The 22,606-nt window shown below is 45.7% G+C and overlaps 1 protein-coding gene across 1 annotated transcript in view; it reads right to left on the reverse strand.

The window, feature by feature from the left end:
- The window catches only part of TMPRSS3 (transmembrane serine protease 3), a 94,178-nt gene extending 72,251 nt beyond the window's left edge, over window positions 1-21,927 (reverse strand). The window contains exons 1-2 of the mRNA XM_069759715.1: window positions 21,871-21,927; window positions 19,338-19,476 (exon numbers count right to left, since the gene is read on the reverse strand). Of these exons, the coding sequence (XP_069615816.1) occupies window positions 19,338-19,476; window positions 21,871-21,927 (196 nt within the window). The remainder of the gene's footprint in view (window positions 1-19,337; window positions 19,477-21,870) is intronic.
- Between the last annotated feature and the right edge of the window lie 679 nt (window positions 21,928-22,606).

The following is a 22,606-nucleotide window of genomic DNA, read 5'->3' on the forward strand; positions in this document are numbered from 1 at the left end:
TTTTCTTTTCTTTTTTTGTAGATAGGGACTACATTTACCCTTCTCCAATCTTCTGAGACGTCTCCTGTTTTCCATGATTTTTCAAAGATTCTGGCTAATGGTTTTGCAATTTCCTCTGCTAACTCTTTCAGTACCCTAGGATATAATTCACCTGCACCATGAGATATAAATTCATTTAAATTAGCTAAGTGTTCCCTCACCATCTCTCCGTTTATGGATAGTATGAATTATTTTATTTCTTCGATGGCACCGTGAAGATCAGTTGATGTTACAATTGCTTTCTTAGAGAACATGGATGCAAAATAGGAATTTAAAAGTTCAGCCTTCTCAACATGTAGTAGTCATGTAGTAGTCATCTATTTGAATTGCATTACTGCTCTAGAAAATTAGAAAAATTGAGACTACTTAGCGCATAAATTGGCCAAGTCATGTGTACCTGGCAGCCACAATAAGGCAATTCTCATTGCTGGGAATCTGCCTAATGTGAATCCTCTCTTAGGCTGAAGCCTACATTTAAATGGAAAGGTAGGATCCTGCTGTAATTAAAAATATTTAGAATTGAGAGTCCTCAGTGGTTGATACCTTTTAATGGCTAACTGAAAAGATGGTAACAAATTGTTATTAAAACTGTAAAACTGCTGTAATTAAAAACGCCTGAGGGGTGAAGTGCTCAGTCAAAAAGACTACGCATACAAATATCAAAAAACTGACCCTCACTTCCAAATGGATATCAGGTGTGCAGGTTACAAGTACACACCTGAATTCTGTTTGGAAGTGATGGTCAGTCTTTTGACATTCATCTGCAAGAGATGGCAGGCAGAAACATGCTATAGACAAAGTCAAGGGTCCCAACTTTCTTGGTTGTGTTCCCAGGTCTTGACTTCCAAAGTAATCATCCATTGGTGGCAAGCAATTGCTAGAGATGGCAGGCAGAAATGGAGTATAGACAAAGGCAAGGGTCCAAACTTTCTCGGTTGGATTGACTTCCAAAGTAGTCACCGATTGGAGGCAAGCATCTGCAAGTGATTCCAGGCAGAAATAGGCTAAAGACAAAGCCAAGGATCCAAACTTTTTTGGTTGGATTCTCAAGTCTTGACTTCCAAAGTAGTCACACATCGAGGTGAGTGTCTGAAAGAGATGGCAGGCAGAAACGGGCTATAGATGAAGGAAAGGGTCCAAACTTTCTCAGTTGAATTTCCAGGTCTTGACTTCCAAATTAATCATCCATTGGTGGCAAGCATTTGCTAGAGATGGCAGGCAGAAATGGAGTATAGACAAAGGCAAGGGTCCAAACTTTTTCTGTTGGATTCTCAAGTCTTGACTTCCAAAGTAGTCACCGATTGGAGGCAAGCATCTGCAAGTGATTACAGGCAGAAATGGAACATAGACAAAGGTAAGGGTCCAAACTTTCTCGGTTGGATTCTCAAGTCTTGACTTCCAAAGTAGTCACACATCGAGATGAGTGTCTGCAAGAGATGGCAGGCAGAAACGGGCTATAGATGAAGGAAAGGGTTCAAACTTTCTCAGTTGAATTTCCAGGTCTTGACTTCCAAAGTAGTTACAAGTAGGTCAACTGCAGGAGATGCCAGGCAGAAAAATGCTATAGAAAAGGGTCAAATTAATCAACGGCAATGTATTTATTGCATAGTAGTATGGTGTATTACTGTGAATAGGTTGTAGTGGTAATGTGAGAGGCAGGGACAAGGCCGTAGTTATGGCTGGGAGCATACCCGTTAGCGTGCCCTGGTCTCCCCTCACATGAATATAGTGTCCCCACTGCAGCATACTTTGCACTTCACTTTCTGTACTGTTGGGGTTCCCTCCGGGTGGCAGAAGTTTCGATACTGCTGTTGTTCCATTAAAAGACACAGAGTCCGTTTCAAATTTCAAGGGCAAAACTTTACTTTCATGTTCTCGCAGATCATCCATTTTCATAACAGTCTCAACATCAGATTCAATATTACACGTCTCTTCCTCTTTCCCTGTACTCTCCTCCTTGTCACACAGCACGTGTCCGGGATGGACCGTATCGTACGGTTCCTCAGCGTCCTCCCTGTTCAGACTCTCTGCACTTGTGGGTTCCCTCAGCTGTTTTGCACCGGATCTGAGGGCATCAGCCCATGCGATGATCTGCCACATGGTGAGCGACATGTCCTTTGTTACTGCTGTGACTTCTCCTGCAGCTCCATTCCTTACTAACGCTGTCACTGCTTCTGATCTGCTATTCTAACCAGCTGGCCCTGGATGGCTGGGCTTCCCTCTTAACATTACATGGTCACTGGGCACTCAGCTGTTCATCTCCCAGGCTCTTACTCCCTAAAATCAGGAAATGCTTTCCCTCTTATCCCTCAGTGGCCCCGCCTATATTAACTATTTACAGGGCTATTGCTACTAGCTACACTGTGCCCCCTCCAGTGGCTAAACTGAGGCACTGCACTGTCCCTATGTTAACCATCTTATAAATAGCAGGCTACATATATGCAGCTATACACAAGGCAGGCTTTACAATTAGGGAGTATTTACATTAAGGACGGGAGTGGCGTATTACACGGTCCCGGTGCACCCCTTACAGTAACTAGGGACACTAGGTGTGATAGAGGAGTCTGCTGTTCCTGAGCAATGTATGTAGTGACGCTGGCACGTTGTGTCGCCAAACAATTGGGAGAAGCCAATGCTTACACACAATGGTGTTTTGGTGTCACGAAAGATAAATGAAGGACTAACGGGGAGGTGACTAGTTGCAAAAGAAACTGCAGTACTTGTCAAAGTGGTGGTACCAAGTGAAAGGTGCATGAGCAAGAGCCCGATGGTTTCCTGTTGTTGCAGATGGAATGAAAGGAGATGCCCGCCGTTCAGCAGAGGGTCTGAGACTGGCCCAGAGGGTAGGGAATGATAAGCGCCATTTTAGAGAATCATGCCCTAAGTCACCGTGCTGTTTTTCACCACATAGTGAGCAAATATTCCCCTGTGCAAAACAAACTAGCAAACTAGTCCGGAGTGTGGACAGGGTATAGGGTATGCTGCCAGGAATGCTCACACCGCAGGGGCGGACCCATGCAGCCACTCCCAAGAGGTCTACCTCTAATACAGGTGGAATTGTGCATTGTGATGAGTTTTTGGACTGCAGAGGGCCCATATATTGTCCTTACACAGGGGCCCCTTCTGTCTGTGTCTATCACAGCACATACCAGAATGTTTCCGAAGAGCACACTCCGTGAGAGCCCTATAGGGATAAATGAATTATAATTACGTCCACCAGTTTCTACAAGGGTCGTGATCATTTTTGCAATCCACTGTATAAACCTTTTACCTTGTAGCATGCATCTTGTATGTGTGAGTAAATAAAGCTTATGTGGTATCTCTGATTTTTGGGCCGTAGATCGTGTGGAATCCTCAGTATTGTCGGTGACTGTGGGCCACGCTGAGCGGTAACTGTGTTTCCGGGTGCATTTTTCTCCAATAATTGGGAAGAATAGCTGCCAGGACAGATGGGTAGGGATAAGTAGTCAGCTTTTTTTCTCTCCCTCTGGCAAAATTACAAGTTTAAGCAAATGAACATCTGCATATTCAAACCCTTCAGATTACAGGACAATAAAACGCAGCAGCTGGAAAATTAATGGGAAGCGATTTAACCGCAGCGCACAATTCCCCGAACCTGAATAAAAAACAAAATCTGTATTTATAGTTATCAGTTTATCTCACAGGACGGGGGAATGAGAAGTTCTTCAACTCAGCGGTTTATGCTGAAAGTCATAAAAAGTTGTAGATTCCCATTGGGTGCTAACTTCAAATGCCAGAGTACAAAACACATCTATATTCCTATAGTGGACAGTTATAGTATGACATAGAGGGGTTCCCCTTTGACCAAAAGTCCACTCTGAACAGGAAAAGAAAACATTTTAAATAAAAAATATTTCTAAGGCTCAGTTCCTGCATACAGAAAAACATGCTAACATTCTGTCTGCAGCCACCCCTTGGGGGAGCTCCCTGTATACAGAGATACATGATAAGATCCTGTCTGCAGCCACCACTAGGGGGAACTCCCTGTATACAGAGATACATGATAAGATCCTGTCTGCAGCCACCACTAGGGGGAACTCCCTGTATACAGAGATACATGATAAGATTCTGTCTGCAGCCACCACTAGGGGGAACTCCCTGTATACAGAGATACATGATAAGATTCTGTCTGCAGCCACCACTAGGGGGAACTCCCTGTATACAGAGATACATGATAAGATTCTGTCTGCAGCCACCACTAGGGGGGAGATCCCTGTATACAGAGATACATGATAAGATCCTGTCTGCAGCCACCACTAGGGGGAGCTCCCTGTATACAGAGATACATGATAAGATCCTGTCTGCAGCCACCACTAGGGGGAGCTCCCTGTATACAGAGATACATGCTAACATTCTGTCTGCAGCCACCACTAGGGGGAGCTCCCTGTATACAGAGATACATGATAAGATCCTGTCTACAGCCACCACTAGGGGGAGCTCCCTGTATACAGAGATACATGATAAGATCCTGTCTGCAGCCACCACTAGGGGGAGCTCCCTGTATACAGAGATACATGATAAGATCCTGTCTGCAGCCACCACTAGGGGGAGCTCCCTGTATACAGAGATACATGATAAGATCCTGTCTGCAGTCACCACTAGGGGGAGCTCCTTGTATACAGAGATACATGATAAGATCCTGTCTGCAGCCACCACTAGGGGGAGCTCCCTGTATACAGAGATACATGATAAGATCCTGTCTGCAGCCACCACTAGGGGGAGCTCCCTGTATACAGAGATACATAAGATCCTGTCTGCAGCCACCACTAGGGGGAGCTCCCTGTATACAGAGATACATAAGATCCTGTCTGCAGTCACCACTAGTGGGAGCTCCCTGTATACAGAGATACATGATAAGATTCTGTCTGCAGCCACCACTAGGGGGAGCTCCCTGTATACAGAGATACATGATAAGATCCTGTCTGCAGTCACCACTAGGGGGAGCTCCATGTATACAGAGATACATGATAAGATCGTGTCTGCAGCCACCACTAGGGGAAATAAATTTTAATGGGTCCCATCCACAACCATCACCCTTCCTCCTGGTTAGGTGAGAGGAGGCTGGCTAATCATATGCAAGGACAAATGTCAGGGTATAATTCTAATCTATGTCTTATTTTCCCACAACAACATCCTATTGGAATAATAGGACCAGCATATTTCTGAGCATACTTTCACCATCCTATATATACTAAACTTGTGTAGGATACATCCATAATTCGGGTTGATGTTAAAATGAAAACTGAAAATCCTGGCGCTTGGAACCACAGAAGAGATTATGTTCCACGATCAAAGATATATCTATGGATTGTGCTGAAGTCATGTCAAGAGCCCAACAGGGGGTTGGTCAGTGGATGGCAGGACACACACAACGGGATGGTATAGGGGAGATCAAGGCCCTACCGATAGGGAATGATGGATGGGACACCTCCTGAGCTTTAACCTGAGCCTGTCCCTACACTCCCCTAACGTCGTAAGCGGGTGATTCCCCCCGCCGCCGTTACGAACCTTGTCGTTCGCTGTCACCTCGCACTGCCCTGGCTAGTGCACTGGCCAGCAAGGGCGCTAGCCTCACCACTGCAGATGGTACAACACAAGGGGTGGTGACAAACACGAGACTGACATGGTATAAACATAACACTTAGCTTCCAGACTCTGCTGCCAAGCTCCACACCGCAGATGACACAGAAAAAGGACTCCAAACTCCAGAAGTAGCTGAATCCAGAGAGCTGCAACTGCAAGGCTGACCTCCATAGAGAAACTCTATCACCATTAGCCAGCTTAAACATCAGGTGACCATTTAAAGGATGGTGGGAGTGGTCACCACCCACATCAGTTGACCAAGCAACTCTGCAATTGCAGCAGGCTGCCAGCAGGGGAAACTGACATTAACCCCCACTGGAGACACAAAAGAGCACAGTGAGGTCAAAAATACTCTGTTGTAAAAAAAAAATCACAGTAATAAGCAAGTGTTAGTCAAAAGATGGAAAAAACAGAGTATTTAGTTTATACTTTTTTTGCAAAAAAATGTATACTAAGCTGCTCCACCAATCGTCAAGGTATTCCCATATAGAGCAGTCCTACCTAATGTATATAATCCCTATCTGATGTATTTAAAAACCTGATCATCTGTATAGTACCTGTATAAGCAGGGTTCAGAGACGGAATATCCATGTGGACATGCTGGATGGAACAGCTTTGATGCATATGACCCATAAGGAGTGGTGGACTCCCTAGTCTTGTAGAAACAAGAGAACAATTATAGAACCAGAAACACATGGGCTATTTGCACATTGAACAAGTCTGTTTCTGGTTCTATAATTAACCCCCGCTGGCCTGAAAGGAAAAAAGCTACATTTAAAACATAGTGGAACCAGACCTGCCGCGAATCCAAAAATGGATTGTGACGCATCAGATACATATGGCATGGTTCCATTTCCATTGTCCCATGTGGACATACCATTGTTTAAACCTCTGCAGCTGCATGGGACCTAAGAGATAAGGGTGCCACTACCTCCTCCAAAATAGGTGAAATTGGGTATTAGGATGAGCTATTGGAATACAAAGGGCCCATATACTGTCCTTGCCCAAGGGCTCTCTCCTGTCTGCATCGGTCCATCAGAAGGATGTGATGCCCCTGGTGTGGATTAGAGAGGTCCAGTCTACCTAGGCGAAATTATCTTCCCCTGCATAAATAAGCACCTGCACTTTGCAAGTGAGGAAACATGCAAAGAGCATTTGATCTCCTGTGTTGTGAATTCTGCTCTTGGGCTCCGTCCGGTGGTTGTAAGTGGCACTTTTGTGAGTTCTGCTCTTGGACTCCCTCTTGTGGTTTCAAGTGGTATGGCTGCTCCTTGGAGTTACTGTAGCTGTTGTCAGCTGCCTCCACTTATCATCTCCTCTCTCGCCTATTTAAGCCTGGCTGTTCCTTCAGCCAGTGCCACTTGTAAATGGTTCCTGGTTGGATTCACATCTCTTTGGAGTTCCCTGTTATCCTGACCAGTTCAGCAAAGCTAAGTTTTTGCTTACTTTTTCTGTCCATAGTTTGTGGACTTATCCATTCTGTGCTTTCTTTGTTTGTCCAGCGTTATCAGTTTGAATTATTTTCTGTCTTGCTGGAAGCTCTGGGAAGCAGAGTGACCCTCCACACCTTTAGTCAGGTGTGGAGATTTTTTGTTTACTCTGCGTGGATTTTTGTAGTGTTTTATACTGACCGCACAGTGTTCCATCCTGTTCTATCTATCAAGCTAGACTGGCCTCCTGTGCTCATCCTGGTTTCATTCTGTGTATGTCTTTTTCCTCTCCACTCACAGTCATTATTTGTGGGGGGCTAATCTATCCTTTGGGGATTTTCTCTGAGGCAAGATAGTTTTCCTGCTTCTGTCTTCAGGGGTAGTTAGCTCTTAGGCTGTGACGAGATGCCTAAGGAGAGCTAGGAGCATTCCACGGCTACTTCTAGTGTTGTGTTGAGCTCAGGGTCTGCGGTCAGTACAGTTACCACTTCCCTCAGAGCTCGTTCCATGTTGCTCCTAGACCACCGCATCATAACAGTACAAGTGGCCAAAAATGAATTAATTGCATCTCAAAAGAAGGAAAAGAAAGTTCTGAACCATTTTTTTTTCTGTGCTCTGGTCTGTCTTTTTTTTTTCCTCTTGATATCTGGGTGGTTCAGGATATATGCTTTGGTATGAATGTTCAGGGTTTGTTTTCTCGTGTGGATCAACTTGCTGCAAGAGTACAGAGCATCCAGGACTATGTTGTCCAGACTCCAGCTTTAGAGCCTAGAATTCCTACTCCTGATTTGTTTTTTGGGGACAGATCCAAGTTTTTGAACTTTAAAAATAACTGCAGATTGTTTTTTGCTTTGAAACCCCGTTCTTCTGGTGATCCCATTCAGCAAGTAAAAATCATCATATCCTTGCTGCGGGGTGACCCTCAAGACTGGGCTTTTTCTCTTGAAGCAGGGGATCCGGCATTATTGAATGTTGATGCATTTTTTCAAGCGCTCGGATTATTGTACGACGAACCTAATTCTGTGGATCATGCAGAAAAAACCATGTTGGCCTTGTGTCAAGGTCAGGAAGAGGCAGAGTTATACTGCCAGAAATTTAGAAAATGGTCTGTGCTTACTAAATGGAATGAAGAGGCTCTGGCTGCTATTTTCAGAAAGGGTCTTTCTGAAGCCCTTAAAGATGTTATGGTGGGCTTTCCTACGCGTGCCGGTTTGAGCGAATCTATGTCTCTAGCCATTCAGATCGATCAGCGTCTGCGCGAGCGCAAAGCTGTGCACCATATGGCAGTATCCTCTGAGCAGAGTCCAGAACCTATGCAGTGTGAAAGGATTTTAACTAGAATGGAATGGCAGGAATTCAGACGTCAGAATAGGCTGTGTTTCTACTGTGGTGATTCTGCTCATGTTATCTCTGATTGCCCTAAGCGTACTAAGAGAGTCGCTAGGTCTGTTACCATTAGTACTATACAGCCTAAATTTCTCTTATCTGTAACCCTGATTTGCTCATTGTCGTCCTTTTCTGTCATGGCATTTGTGGATTCAGGCGCTGCCCTGAACTTAATGGACTTAGAATTCGCCAGGCGCTGTGGTTTTTCCTTACAGCCTTTGCAAAGCCCTATTCCTTTGAGGGGTATTGATGCTACACCCCTGGCCAAGAATAAACCTCAGTACTGGACACAGATGGCTATGTACATGGCTCTAGCACATCAGGAAGATTGCCGTTTTCTGGTGTTGCATAACCTGCATGATGTTGTTGTACTAGGTTTCCCATGGTTACAGGAACATAATCCGTTGCTGGATTGGAAAACTATGTCGGTGACTAGTTGGGGTTGTCAAGGGGTACATAGTGACGTTCCTTTGATGTCAATTTCCTCTTCCCCCTCTCCTGAGGTTCCTGAGTTTTTGTCAGATTTCCTGGATGTATTTGATGAGCCCAAGTCCAGTTCCCTTCCTCCGCACAGGAACTGTGATTGTGCTATTAACTTGATTCCTGGTTGCAAGTTCCCTAAGGGCCGACTTTTCAATCTGTCTGTGCCGGAGCATGCCGCCATGCGGAGTTATGTTAAGGAGTCCTTGGAGAAGGGGCATATTCGGCCGTCTTCGTCACCTTTGGGAGCGGGTTTCTTTTTTGTTGCTAAGAAGGATGGCTCCTTGAGACCCTGTATTGATTATCGTCTTCTTAATAAAATCACGGTCAAATTCCAATACCCCTTGCCCTTGCTTACGGATTTGTTTGCTCAGATTAAGGGGGCTAGTTGGTTTACTAAGATTGACCTCCGAGGGGCATATAATCTTGTTCGTATTAAACAGGGTGACGAATGGAAAACTGCATTTAATACGCCCGAAGGCCATTTTGAATATCTTGTGATGCCATTTGGGCTTTCTAATGCTCCATCTGTGTTCCAGTCTTTCATGCATGATATTTTTCGCAATTATCTTGATAAATTCATGGTCGTATATTTGGATGATATTTTGATTTTTTCCGATGATTGGGAGTCTCATGTGAAGCAGGTTAGGATGGTGTTCCAGATCCTTCGTGATAATGCTTTATTTGTGAAGGGGTCTAAGAGCTTATTCGGAGTTCAGAAGGTCTCTTTTTTGGGTTTTATTTTTTCTCCCTCGTCTATAGAAATGGATCCTGTTAAGGTCTAAGCTATTCATGACTGGATCAAACCCACATCTGTGAAGGGCCTTCAAAAATTTTTGGGCTTTGCTAATTTCTATCGCCGTTTCATTGCCAACTTTTCCAGTGTGGTTAAGCCCCTTACTGATTTGACGAAGAAAGGCGCTGATGTAACGAATTGGTCCTCAGAGGCTGTTGAGGCCTTTCAGGAGCTTAAACGCCGATTTACTTCTGCCCCTGTGTTGCGTCAGCCGGATGTTTCTCTTCCTTTTCAGGTTGAGGTCGACGCTTCTGAGATTGGGGCAGAGGCTGTTTTGTCTCAGAGGGAATCTGATGGTTCTTTGATGAAACCATGTGCTTTTTTTTCCAGAAAGTTTTCGCCTGCGGAACGCAATTATGATGTCGGCAATCGGGAGTTGTTGGCTATGAAGTGGGCGTTTGAGGAGTGGGGACATTGGCTTGAGGGTGCTAAACACCGCGTTGTGGTCCTGACCGATCATAAGAATCTGATTTACCTCGAGTCGGCCAAGCGGCTGAATCCTAGACAGGCTCGATGGTCCCTGTTTTTCTCCCGTTTTGATTTTGTGGTCTCGTATCTTCCGGGATCTAAGAATGTTAAGGCTGATGCTCTCTCTAGGAGTTTTTCGCCTGATTCTCCTGGAGTCCTTGAGCCGGTTGGCATTCTTAAGGAGGGGGTGATTCTTTCTGCTATCTTCCCTGATTTGCGGCGGGTGCTTCAGGAATTTCAGGCTGATAGGCCTGACCGCTGTCCAGTGGGGAAGCTGTTCGTTCCTGATAGATGGACAAGTAAGGTTATTTCTGAGGTTCATTGTTCAGTGTTGGCTGGTCATCCTGAGATTTTTGGTACCAGAGATTTGGTTGCTAGGTCCTTTTGGTGGCCTTCCTTGTCACGCGATGTGCGGGCTTTTGTGCAGTCCTGTGGGACTTGCGCCCGGGCCAAGCCTTGCTGTTCCCGCGCTAGTGGGTTGCTTTTGCCTTTGCCGGTCCCTGAGAGGCCCTGGATGCATATTTCCATGGATTTTATTTTGGATCTTCCTGTTTCCCAGAAGATGTCTGTTATCTGGGTTGTTTGTGACCGGTTCTCTAAAATGGTCCATCTGGTACTGTTCTGTCTCCGCCATCTAATATTGTTACCCTGATTATTTGCTTGCATAATTGCAGTTTCCTCAGTATACAGTATTGATATATTCATGCCTTTATTCATCTGTGATGCTTTGGCTCCCTCTAGCGGTCAGAGTTATGTTGGCAGTTCAACCTTGTTTTTGTATTATCCATGTCTGATTCTCCTCCTCCTTTGCAATGCATTATGGTAGCTCAGCCTCCATTTCCCTCCATTTTTCCTTTCACTTTCTTCAGTTTGCCTTCAAGGAAAGACGCTTCACTTCATCCCCCTTGCGATTGCATTGCCGGTATGTCTTTATGCTTCATATAGATATTCCTGCTCTATATTAGCTTAGTTTAACCAGTTGTACTCCCAGTTTAGTCACTAGCTTTCTAAATGTTATGCATAATGTATATCATGTGTATTATGTATCTGTTCTATGCCATGCACTGATTCTATGTATATCATTGTTCACAGTTTCACCGCATCAATATACCACTACGTTTAATAAAGCACAGACTCAACCACAGTCTCCTTATTGGACCCCGGTATAGCGGTTTAGCTGACTGTATAGCTACGTATGAGCCTGCCTCAGCTAGTGAGGACAGAACAGTGAAACGGCAGCCATCCAACTAGTGGGATTCAAGTCACCGGCTACTCAGAGACTAAATACAGCTACAGCAATCTCTGCACAGCCAAGCACTTTCCCAAGACACCATGTCTCACAAATCACATAGGACAAGATCTGTTACTTCCGTCTCCTCAAAGACAACATCCATCAGCAGCGCGGTCGCCATTGCCTGCGCAAATGCTGAAGCCGCCAAAATACGAGCGAGCTTTGCTGACCAAGAGATGCAACTTAAATTAGAAAAAGCACGCCTAGATGACGAAGAGAGAAGAATGCAGTTAGAGAGAGCCGACCAAGAGAGAAGAATGCAGTTAGAGAGAGCCGACCAAGAGAGAAGAACGCAGTTAGAGAAGGCACGTGTGGATGCCGCCTTAGAAAGCCTAGCAGCAAAAAGGGAAGCTGCCGCAGCCCTCGCCGAAGCAGAATCGCTAGAAGCCGCGCAAAATCCCAAGCTGCATAGCCAAAGCAGTACATCGAGTCTGGAGTTTCAACTGCAAGACTCACCACAACGCACATCTCAGTATGTTAATGACCTTCCTGATCCAAACTATAACCCTGAACCAGTACCAAAACCAGAATACGACACCTCCAGCGAAGTGAGCGAGAGTCGTCACGAGGCGCAGGACAGAAACAAACTCGAAAATGTGAGGCAAAACAACTCTGCCAATGACTACCTTGCCCCTCACCAGGTAACCAACATGAATCACCCTGCTGACACACCGTACATCAGGCCGAAGCAATACGACACCGGCTGGCGCCACCCTGAGGACACTAACAGGTATGAACGCACCTCACATCACTATCAGGGCGACCCATCACCAGTATACTCTGCTGACAACCGGTTCACGACAGAATTTGCCAAGTTCTTCACACGACGTGAACTGGTTGCCAAGGGACTCATGAAATTCACTGACCGAGCTGAAGGTTACAGAGCTTGGAAAGCTTCCTTCCAAAATGTCATTAGAGACTTGGGGCTACGACACAGGGAAGAGATAGACCTGTTAGTCAAATACCTGGGAGAAGAGTCAGTCAAACACGCAGTAAGGATCAGAGACATTAATATAAACCGCCCTGAGACTGGCCTCAAAGAGATCTGGAAAAGGCTGGATGAGTGTTACGGCTCAGCAGAAGTAATAGAAAGAGCCTTGTTCAAAAGAATCGATGACTTTCCTAAAATATCTAACAAAGGTCTCCAGAAACTTAGAGAGCTAAGCGACTTGCTAAAGGAAGTCCAAGTTGCCAAATACGAGGACGACCTACAGGGACTTGCATTTCTCGACACAGCCAGAGGTGTTAACCCTATAGTCCAGAAGTTGCCCTACAATCTACAGGAGAGGTGGCTCACACATGGTTCCACGTACAAATACAAACACAGCGTTCCATTCCCTCCCTTCTCCATTTTTGTAGACTTCTTACACCAACAAGCGAGAATTAGAAACGATCCCAGCTTTGACTTTGCAATACCATATGCCACACCGTCACCACCTGCAAATCCACGCAGAACATCTGTGGAAGTACACAAGACTTATGTTTCTTCTCCAGGTTCTAATTACAGGTCTGCTGGCTGCTCCCAATCAGAGACAAAGGTGAAGGACCCTGACAAGCAGTGCCCACTTCATCAGAAGCCTCATCCTCTCCTGAAATGCAGAGCCTTCAGAGGAAAATCTATGCCAGATCGCAGAAGCTTCCTGAAAGAAAACGGTATCTGCTACAAGTGCTGCTCGTCCACAGCTCATCTCGCCAAGGATTGCAAGGTCAGTGTAAAATGCACAGAATGTGGCACCACAGATCATAACACCGCTCTACACCCTGGCCCAGCTCCATGGAGTACACAAAACACGCCAGCTGACAGTGAGCATGGCGGGGAGGAAAGGAGCACTGATACAGCTACGCCAGAGATCACTTCACAATGTACCGAGGTCTGCAAAGGGACAATAGACAGTAGGTCCTGTTCAAAAATATGCCTCGTCAAAGTATACCCGAAGGGCCATAGAGACCAAGCTGTAAGACTGTATGCTATCTTAGATGACCAAAGTAATCGATCCTTGGCTAGATCAACGTTCTTTGACCTATTCAACATCAAAGGGCCAAGCACTCCCTACTCCTTAAAGACGTGTGCAGGTACTGTGACAACAGCAGGCAGGAAAGCTACTGACTACCAGATCGAGTCTTTAGACGGACAATTCTGCCTACCGCTACCTACGATCATCGAATGTAACCAGATCCCAGACAACAGATCTGAAATCCCTACGCCAGATGTAGCAATCCATCACGCTCACTTAAAACAAATAGCACACCTCATACCGGAACTCAACCATCAGGCCCAGATAATTCTGCTGTTGGGGAGAGATATCCTACAGGTTCATAAAGTGAGACGTCATATCAACGGACTCCACAATGCTCCCTATGCCCAAAAACTAGACCTAGGATGGGTCATAATTGGCAACGTATGCTTGGGACGCATGCACGCCCCATCTTCTGTGACAAGCATGCTGACAAATACATTGGAGAAAGGACGTCCATCTCTGTTTCAACCTTGTAACAATGAGTTCCATGTCAGGGAACTGCCACACAGCATCCAACTGCCCGACCATCTAATAGATTTTACTCACGACAGCAGTATAGTGTCGGGAAGCTATGAGGATCAGTTAGGGTGCACAGTCTTCCAGAGAACTAAACAGGACAACCAAGTGGCAATGTCAGTAGAGGACAAGTTGTTCTTAGAGGTAATGGACAAGGGACTCGTTAAAGATGAGACCAACAGCTGGGTCGCACCTCTTCCCTTTAAAACCCACAGACCACGTCTACTGAACAACAGAAATCAGGCATTACAACGTTTCTCCTCTCTCATTCGTAATCTGCAAAAGAAACCAGAGATGAAAGATCACTTTTTCTCCTTCATGTCAAAGATTTTTGAAAACCGTCACGCAGAACTAGCTCCCACTCTCAAAGACTCTGAAGAATGCTGGTTCCTACCCATGTTCGGAGTTTACCACCCTAAAAAACCAGGCCAGATCAGAGTCGTGTTTGATTCCAGTGCTAAGTTTAATGATGTCTCCCTGAATGACGTTCTACTGACAGGACCAGACCTCAATAACAAACTACTGGGTGTACTTATGCGCTTCCGTAAGGATTCCATTGCCTTCATCGCTGACATCCGGCAAATGTTCCATTGTTTCCTTGTGAGAGAGAGAGACAGGAACTTCCTAAGATTCTTCTGGTACAGAGACAATGATCCTACTAAAGAAGTCACAGAGTATCGCATGAGAGTGCACATCTTTGGCAACAGTCCTTCACCTGCAGTCGCCATTTACGGACTCAAAAGGTCAGCTCAGGAAGGAGAACCAGAATACGGAGCAGATGTCAGACAATTCATAGAAAAGGACTTTTATGTCGACGACTGTCTAAAAGCCATGCCTTCAAATGAGACTGCCATCAGACTTCTCAGGAGAGCTCAGGACATGCTTGCCTGCTCAAACCTTAGGCTTCATAAAATAGCCTCAAACAGCCAAGAACTCATGGAAGCGTTCCCTTCTCAAGACCTATGTAATGGTCTCAGAGACCTGGACCTGGGGTCAGACCCCGCACCAATGCAACGCAGCCTCGGGCTTCTCTGGAATCTACAATCAGACACTTTCACCTTTCAGGTCAGCCAGGAAGAAAGGCCTTTTACACGTAGAGGCGTCCTGTCTACCATCAACAGTCTGTACGACCCCTTGGGTTTCGCAGCTCCTGTTACTATACAAGGCAAGGCCCTACTAAGAGACTTAACTAGGGAAACATCTGACTGGGATGCACCTCTGCCACCTGATAAGAGGATCCAGTGGGAAGAGTGGAAGAACTCGTTAGCGGCACTCTCCAACCTGCATGTGCCAAGACCATACACCCCTGTGCCATCTACTGAGATACAGAGCCAAAGACTGTACGTATTTACAGATGCTTCTGTCAAAGCAATTGCCGCTGTTGCCTACCTCAAAACTGTAGACTCCAAATGTCAGTGCCACATTGGTTTCGTCATGGGAAAGGCCAAACTCGCACCACAACCAGAGCACACTATACCCAGGTTAGAGCTTTGTGCCGCAGTCTTAGCCGTTGAGTTAGCGGAGTTCATCGCATCCGAAATGGATATCGACCTGACACAAGCCAAGTTCTACTCAGACAGCAAAGTAGTCCTGGGATATATCCACAACGAAACCAGGCGATTCTACGTTTATGTCAATAACAGAGTGCTACGAATCAGGAGATCAGTTCACCCACAGCAGTGGCATTACATACCTACAGACCAGAATCCCGCAGATCATGCAACTAGAGCAGTTGACGCAAGTCGACTAGGAAGCACAACGTGGCTCTCTGGACCAAAACTATTGTACATTGAGGAATGTTTTCCAGACACCTTCGAACTAGTAGGAGAGGACTCAGATGCTGAAATCTGCCCTCAGGTGTCTACACTACATACAATGACCTCTGTTATCCAGCTTGGATCTTGCAGGTTCGACAGATTTTCAAGTTGGAAGTCACTTACTCGAACCATTACCTGCCTGACTCATATAGCTCGCTCATTCAGGACCACCAGAACTCGTGACATGGAAAAATGTAAAGGAGCAGCAAGGCTCACTCACGAAAGCCTAATCACCTTCATGGCTGAAGCTGCAGCTATAATCAATGCAAGACCCCTGGTTCCAGTTCCTAACGACCCTGAGGAGCCTTTGTTATTGACTCCAGCTACTCTACTTACCCAGAAAACGGGACTGTCCAGTGCCCCTCCAGGAGGATTCGACGCGAAGGACCTCTACAAGCGCCAATGGAGACAGGTACAAAGTCTTGCAAATACTTTCTGGGACAGGTGGCGCAAACAATATTTGTCTACCCTGCAGCCACGGACGAAGTGGCAATCTACTAAACCTAATCTAACTGTAGGTGACCTTGTTCTTGTGAAAGACTGTCAGATTCACCGGAACCAGTGGCCACTTGGTCTAGTTACCGCAACGTTCCCGAGCAAGGACGGCAACGTCCGCAAAGTTGAGCTAAGGATGACCAAAGGGAATGAACCTAAGACATTTTCCAGACCGGTATCTGAACTGGTCCTATTGTTGCCTTCGGAAGAAAGGAGTAGTGACATCCGTTGATGCCAGACGGGGAGTGTTCTGTCTCCGCCATCTAATATTGTTACCCTGATTATTTGCTTGCATAATTGCAGTTTCCTCAGTATACAGTATTGATATATTCATGCCTTTATTCATCTGTGATGCTTTGGCTCCCTCTAGCGGTCAGAGTTATGTTGGCAGTTCAACCTTGTTTTTGTATTATCCATGTCTGATTCTCCTCCTCCTTTGCAATGCATTATGGTAGCTCAGCCTCCATTTCCCTCCATTTTTCCTTTCACTTTCTTCAGTTTGCCTTCAAGGAAAGACGCTTCACTTCATCCCCCTTGCGATTGCATTGCCGGTATGTCTTTATGCTTCATATAGATATTCCTGCTCTATATTAGCTTAGTTTAACCAGTTGTACTCCCAGTTTAGTCACTAGCTTTCTAAATGTTATGCATAATGTATATCATGTGTTATATGTATCTGTTCTATGCCATGCACTGATTCTATGTATATCATTGTTCACAGTTTCACCGCATCAATATACCACTACGTTTAATAAAGCACAGACTCAACCACAGTCTCCTTATTGGACCCCGGTATAGCGGTTTAGCTGACTGTATAGCTACGTATGAGCCTGCCTCAGCTAGTGAGGACAGAACAGGTACCTTTGCCTAAGTTGCCTTCCTCCTCGGATCTGGTTCCATTATTTTTTCAGCATGTGGTTCAGTTGCATGGCATTCCGGAGAATATTGTCTCTGACAGAGGTTCTCAGTTTGTCTCTAGATTTTGGCGGGCCTTTTGTGCTGGGGTGGGCATTGATTTGTCTTTTTCTTCGGCGTTTCATCCTCAGACTAATGGCCAAACTGAGCGAACTTATCAGACCTTGGAGACCTATTTGAGATGCTTTGTGTCTGCTGATCAGGATGATTAGGTGGCTTTCTTGCCGTTGGCCGAGTTTGCCCTTAATAATCGGGCTAGATCGGCTACTTTGGTTTCACCTTTCTTTTGTAATTTTGGTTTTCATCCTCGTTTTTCTTCTGGGCAGGTTGAGTCTTCTGATTGTCCTGGTGTTGATTCTGTGGTGGACAGGCTGCAGCAGATTTGGACTCATGTGGTGGACAATTTGACGTTGTCTCAGGAAAGGGCTCAACGTTTTGCTAACCGCCATCGGTGTGTTGGTCCCCGGCTTCGTGTAGGGGATTTGGTTTGGTTGTCTTCTCGTCATGTTCCTATGAAGGTTTCCTCCCCTAAGTTTAAGCCTCGGTTTATTGGTCCTTATAAAATTTCTGAAATTATTAATCCGGTGTCTTTTTGTTTGGCTCTTCCAGCCTCTTTTGCCATTCATAATGTTTTCCATAGATCTTTGTTACGGAGATATGTGGTGCCCGTTGTTCCCTCGGTTGACCCTCCTGCCCTGGTGTTGGTTGAGGGAGAGTTGGAATATGAGGTTGAGAAGATTTTGGATTCTCGTTTTTCGAGGCGGAGGCTTCAGTATCTTGTCAAGTAGAAGGGTTATGGCCAGGAGGATAATTCTTGGGTTGTTGCCTCCGATGTCCATGCCACCGATTTGGTTCGTGCTTTTCATTTGGCTCGTCCTGATCGGCCTGGGGGCTCTGGTGAGGGTTCGGTGACCCCTCCTCAAGGGGGGGGGGTACTGTTGTGAATTCTGCTCTTGGGCTCCCTCCGGTGGTTGTAAGTGGCACTTTTGTGAGTTCTGCTCTTGGGCTCCCTCTTGTGGTTTCAAGTGGTATGGCTGCTCCTTGGAGTTAGCTGTTGTCAGCTGCCTCCACTTATCATCTCCTCTCTCGCCTATTTAAGCCTGGCTGTTCCTTCAGCCAGTGCCACTTGTAAATGGTTCCTGGTTGGATTCACATCTCTTTGGAGTTCCCTGTTATCCTGACCAGTTCAGCAAAGCTAAGTTTTTGCTTACTTTTTCTGTCCATAGTTTGTGGACTTATCCATTCTGTGCTTTCTTTGTTTGTCCAGCGTTATCAGTTTGAATTATTTTCTGTCTTGCTGGAAGCTCTGGGAAGCAGAGTGACCCTCCACACCTTTAGTCAGGTGTGGAGATTTTTTGTTTACTCTGCGTGGATTTTTGTAGTGTTTTATACTGACCGCACAGTTTTCCATCCTGTCCTATCTATCAAGCTAGACTGGCCTCCTGTGCTCATCCTGGTTTCATTCTGTGTATGTCTTTTTCCTCTCCACTCACAGTCATTATTTGTGGGGGGCTAATCTATCCTTTGGGGATTTTCTCTGAGGCAAGATAGTTTTCCTGCTTCTGTCTTCAGGGGTAGTTAGCTCTTAGGCTGTGACGAGATGCCTAGGGAGAGTTAGGAGCATTCCACGGCTACTTCTAGTGTTGTGTTGAGCTTAGGGTCTGCGGTCAGTACAGTTACCACTTCCCTCAGAGCTCGTTCCATGTTGCCCCTAGACCACTGCATCATAACACTCCTGTAGACTGTCTAATTTATGACCTTACCTCCCTGCCCCATGACTTTCATCCATCTGACCCTCCATAAGTTTACTTTAGGGCCCAGAAAGGAGCCCCCCAAAGATGTGCTTGGACTTTTTGAACAGCTTCTATTCTCTGCCTTTTTCCAACACAGTAAAAAATGTTGGCTGTTTTGTATCCTATATTTTGTCCTGGACTATTTCTCCTAGTCCTTCACCAGTGGCGGTAGCTACCATGGATCATTGCCGACAATGAATGTTACCTAAACTTCCATCCATTTTCTTCAGCCATGACGCCAAGTTTATTAGCAATTTTTACGAGGTTGTGACTTGCGACCATGCCTTACCCGATTTTTCTCCTGGATCCACTTTGGTTTTTGTTAGGAAAAACCTAAAGTAAGAGAAGGCGATTTCCACAACCGGCAATTCTTCCTCTGAAACAGACACAACTTCTAGAATACCGGCAGCCGGAGCTTCTTCTGGAGCCTGGTAGAAAGATAGATATGGTGGGACACATGGTTAAAAAGTTTTACTAAACTTGTCTGTATTACTGAAAAGTAAGGACAGCCAGATGCTGTGTATATGTCATGCTGACCATCCTGTCACTGCCTCTACCCTGCAGAAACTGTGGGGATTTCTGAGACTACCGTTTCTCCCAGTTTAACCCCTAAGATGCCACAGTGAGCAAAGAGTGCAGCATCAAAGTGGTTAGACAGAGAAAATGGGCTCCCTCTGTCAACCCATTGCCTCATCGGATCTGCTGATCCTTCTGTAGGACCTGGCAATCACATACGAGTATACAGTATATACATACAATACAAAAGGAAAGGTATTATTTAGCAACATTACGTAACAGTACTCAAAATGTTGCGTCTATATCGGATATATATAATACACCAAGTCGTTAGAAAGACAACAAAACTGGGGATGTGAGAACCACAAAAAACGACCACAACTGGTAATATACATAAAACTACTTTTATTTAGAACATATACACAGTAAAAAACAGACAAAGATGAAACAAAAGTGAACACATGGTGTGAACCACCACACCGAGCCGTCACTATGCAAAAAACATACCGACTGTATGACCTAAGTCCCCAAATCAAAGATGTATCTATAGGGGGATACAGCAACCAAAGAGAGGGTATACCTATGGCAAGTATGCAACTATAAAGGTGTAACAGTATCCAGTATAACTCCGGGGATGAAGGGTAATGTCCATACCATTGTATACAAATATTCCCCACTGGGTTCTAACTGAACGACCCCAGCCCTAATATAGGCAAAAGATGCCCCAGAATACACATAGTTAACAGAGATCCGGTGCACCACACCAAAGTGCACCATCCTCATGCTACCGCCATCAGAGGCATAAGGTCAAAATGACCATGTATCTCCACTAGTCGCAAACAGCACCCGCTTAGCACAATAATATTGTTACCTCTGGTAGAAGACCATCGGTTGCAGCCCGGTCACAGACAGTACGTCGCCCGACGCGCGTTTCGGAGAGCCTACTCCTTCGTCAGGGGGCGTGTCGAAATACACAGGAAGCAGGGTTTAAATAGCCGGCCAATGATACCAGCGGCGGCGCCAACCGGAAGTGACGCAGGCGTCACTACGGTAACCCGCGGCTCACAGGCGGCGGCAGCGGCATGCAGGAGCGTCGCCATAACCATGGCGACCGCTCAAGCATAAAGACGCCACAGGCCGCCCGGAGCAGCGGGGCCGAGCGCGCCTGCGTACAGGCAGCGACGGCGGTGGTATCAACAGGCCCGCACTATAAAAATACCAATACAAAAAACATATATACCCCAAATAGTGGGGAGGAGGGAAAAGCCAATAAGTACCAGCTTAATATACTTCTATAGAGGCATAACACCTCCAACCATTGCCTGAAGGACACAATCCGGTCACACTACTAAACGGTACATAAATGCAACTCACTACCCTCAGGTGTGAGAAGTCCCCTAAACAAATCAAAAGAACTACCTCCCCCGCCATAATATCAAAACCCATAAAAACCTGCATAAGCATTAGATGAAAAGATCTTAAAAGTACAGGTGCGCATCACCCATAGCAACCACCCACCCATATATCGATACAACAAGAGACACCACACATAACGCATAGTAACTACAGAGAGAAGTATAACAAATAACAAGAATTACATAAATATCAATATAAATGATCCACCGCTATGGTGGTGTAATTTTGATGGGAATCTTCCAGATGTCGTTGTTTGTGGTACTTGTGTCACGTGCACCCAGGTGAGCATAGATCACATGCTCTGATCATCCAACACCTCACACTATCCATAGTAATATTGTTATATGGCCGAAGTCTATGTATGAGAAGGAGGCCATACGGCAGTTATCTAACTCCACATGCTACAAAAAACTGACATATAACCCCTTGTCCGCCTACTGCGCGCAACTCAGGGAGATCCTCGATAGGGCCACAGATAGGGGCATCATCACAAAGGAACTATGTACTGCACTCATTGTCACAGAGCCAACAATAGCAACTTTTTATCTCCTCCCCAAGATGCACAAAAATGCGTCCATACCTCCTGGACGCCCGATTGTGTCGGGGAGAGGGAAATTTTTGGAGGCAGTGAATAAATGGATCGATTCGATCCTGCAACCACTCGTTGAGGAACTCCCCTCGTTTTTGAAAGACACGAACCAGCTCCTACACAGGGTTGATGATTTGAAGTTGGGTAAGGATACTATCATGGGGGCAATGGATGTGGAATCGTTGTACACCAGTATCCGCCACAGTGATGGTCTGGCGGCCACACAATTCTTTTTATCCACCTCCAATTGTTCCCATGAGTTTGCGGTATTTGTTTTGGAGGTTCTCCAATTTACCCTTACCCATAACTTTTTCACGTTTAGGGGGTCCTTTTTCCTGCAGCTCCAGGGAACAGCCATGGGGGCAGCATTCGCGCCTGCCTATGCCAATCTGTTCCTGGGGCTGTGGGAAAGGGACCTCCTACAGTCAGATGGTCTGTTGTCTATGGAGCGCGTCCTTTTATGGGCGCGCTACATAGACGACATTCTGGTTATCTGGCAGGGTGAGGGTGAGGATTTTTCTGAGTTTGTGACTAGTCTTAATGACAATGATAAGAATATCAGACTGACTGCTACATTTGATTCTTCCAACATTGAATTCTTGGATGTCAAGTTAACGAGGGATTGTGGGGACACCATCCAAACCACAATCTATAGAAAACCAACAGCCACTAATAGCCTCCTCCATGCATCCTCCTCTCATCCAACCCATATGGTACATGCTGTTCCCATAGGGCAATTTCTGCGCATTCGCCGCATATGCTCTACTAATGAGGAATTTGAGACCCAAGCCAAGGATCTTAAATCCCGCTTTAAAGAACGGGGATACAGTAACCGAGCAATTAAACGGGCATATGTACGAGCGAAATATAGCGACAGAAATGCTCCACTATATGGGAATTATATGAGGAGTGATGGTTCGGAAGTTATTAGATTCGTAACGAATTTCAACTCTCGGGTTGGGTCAATTCGTAATGTGTTGGAGAATGCGTGGCCTATCCTAAGAACCGACCCCATGCTGGCCAAATTATTACCCAAC

The sequence above is a fragment of the Ranitomeya imitator genome, chromosome 3 (assembly GCF_032444005.1).
Source record: "Ranitomeya imitator isolate aRanImi1 chromosome 3, aRanImi1.pri, whole genome shotgun sequence".
NCBI lineage: Eukaryota > Metazoa > Chordata > Amphibia > Anura > Dendrobatidae > Ranitomeya > Ranitomeya imitator.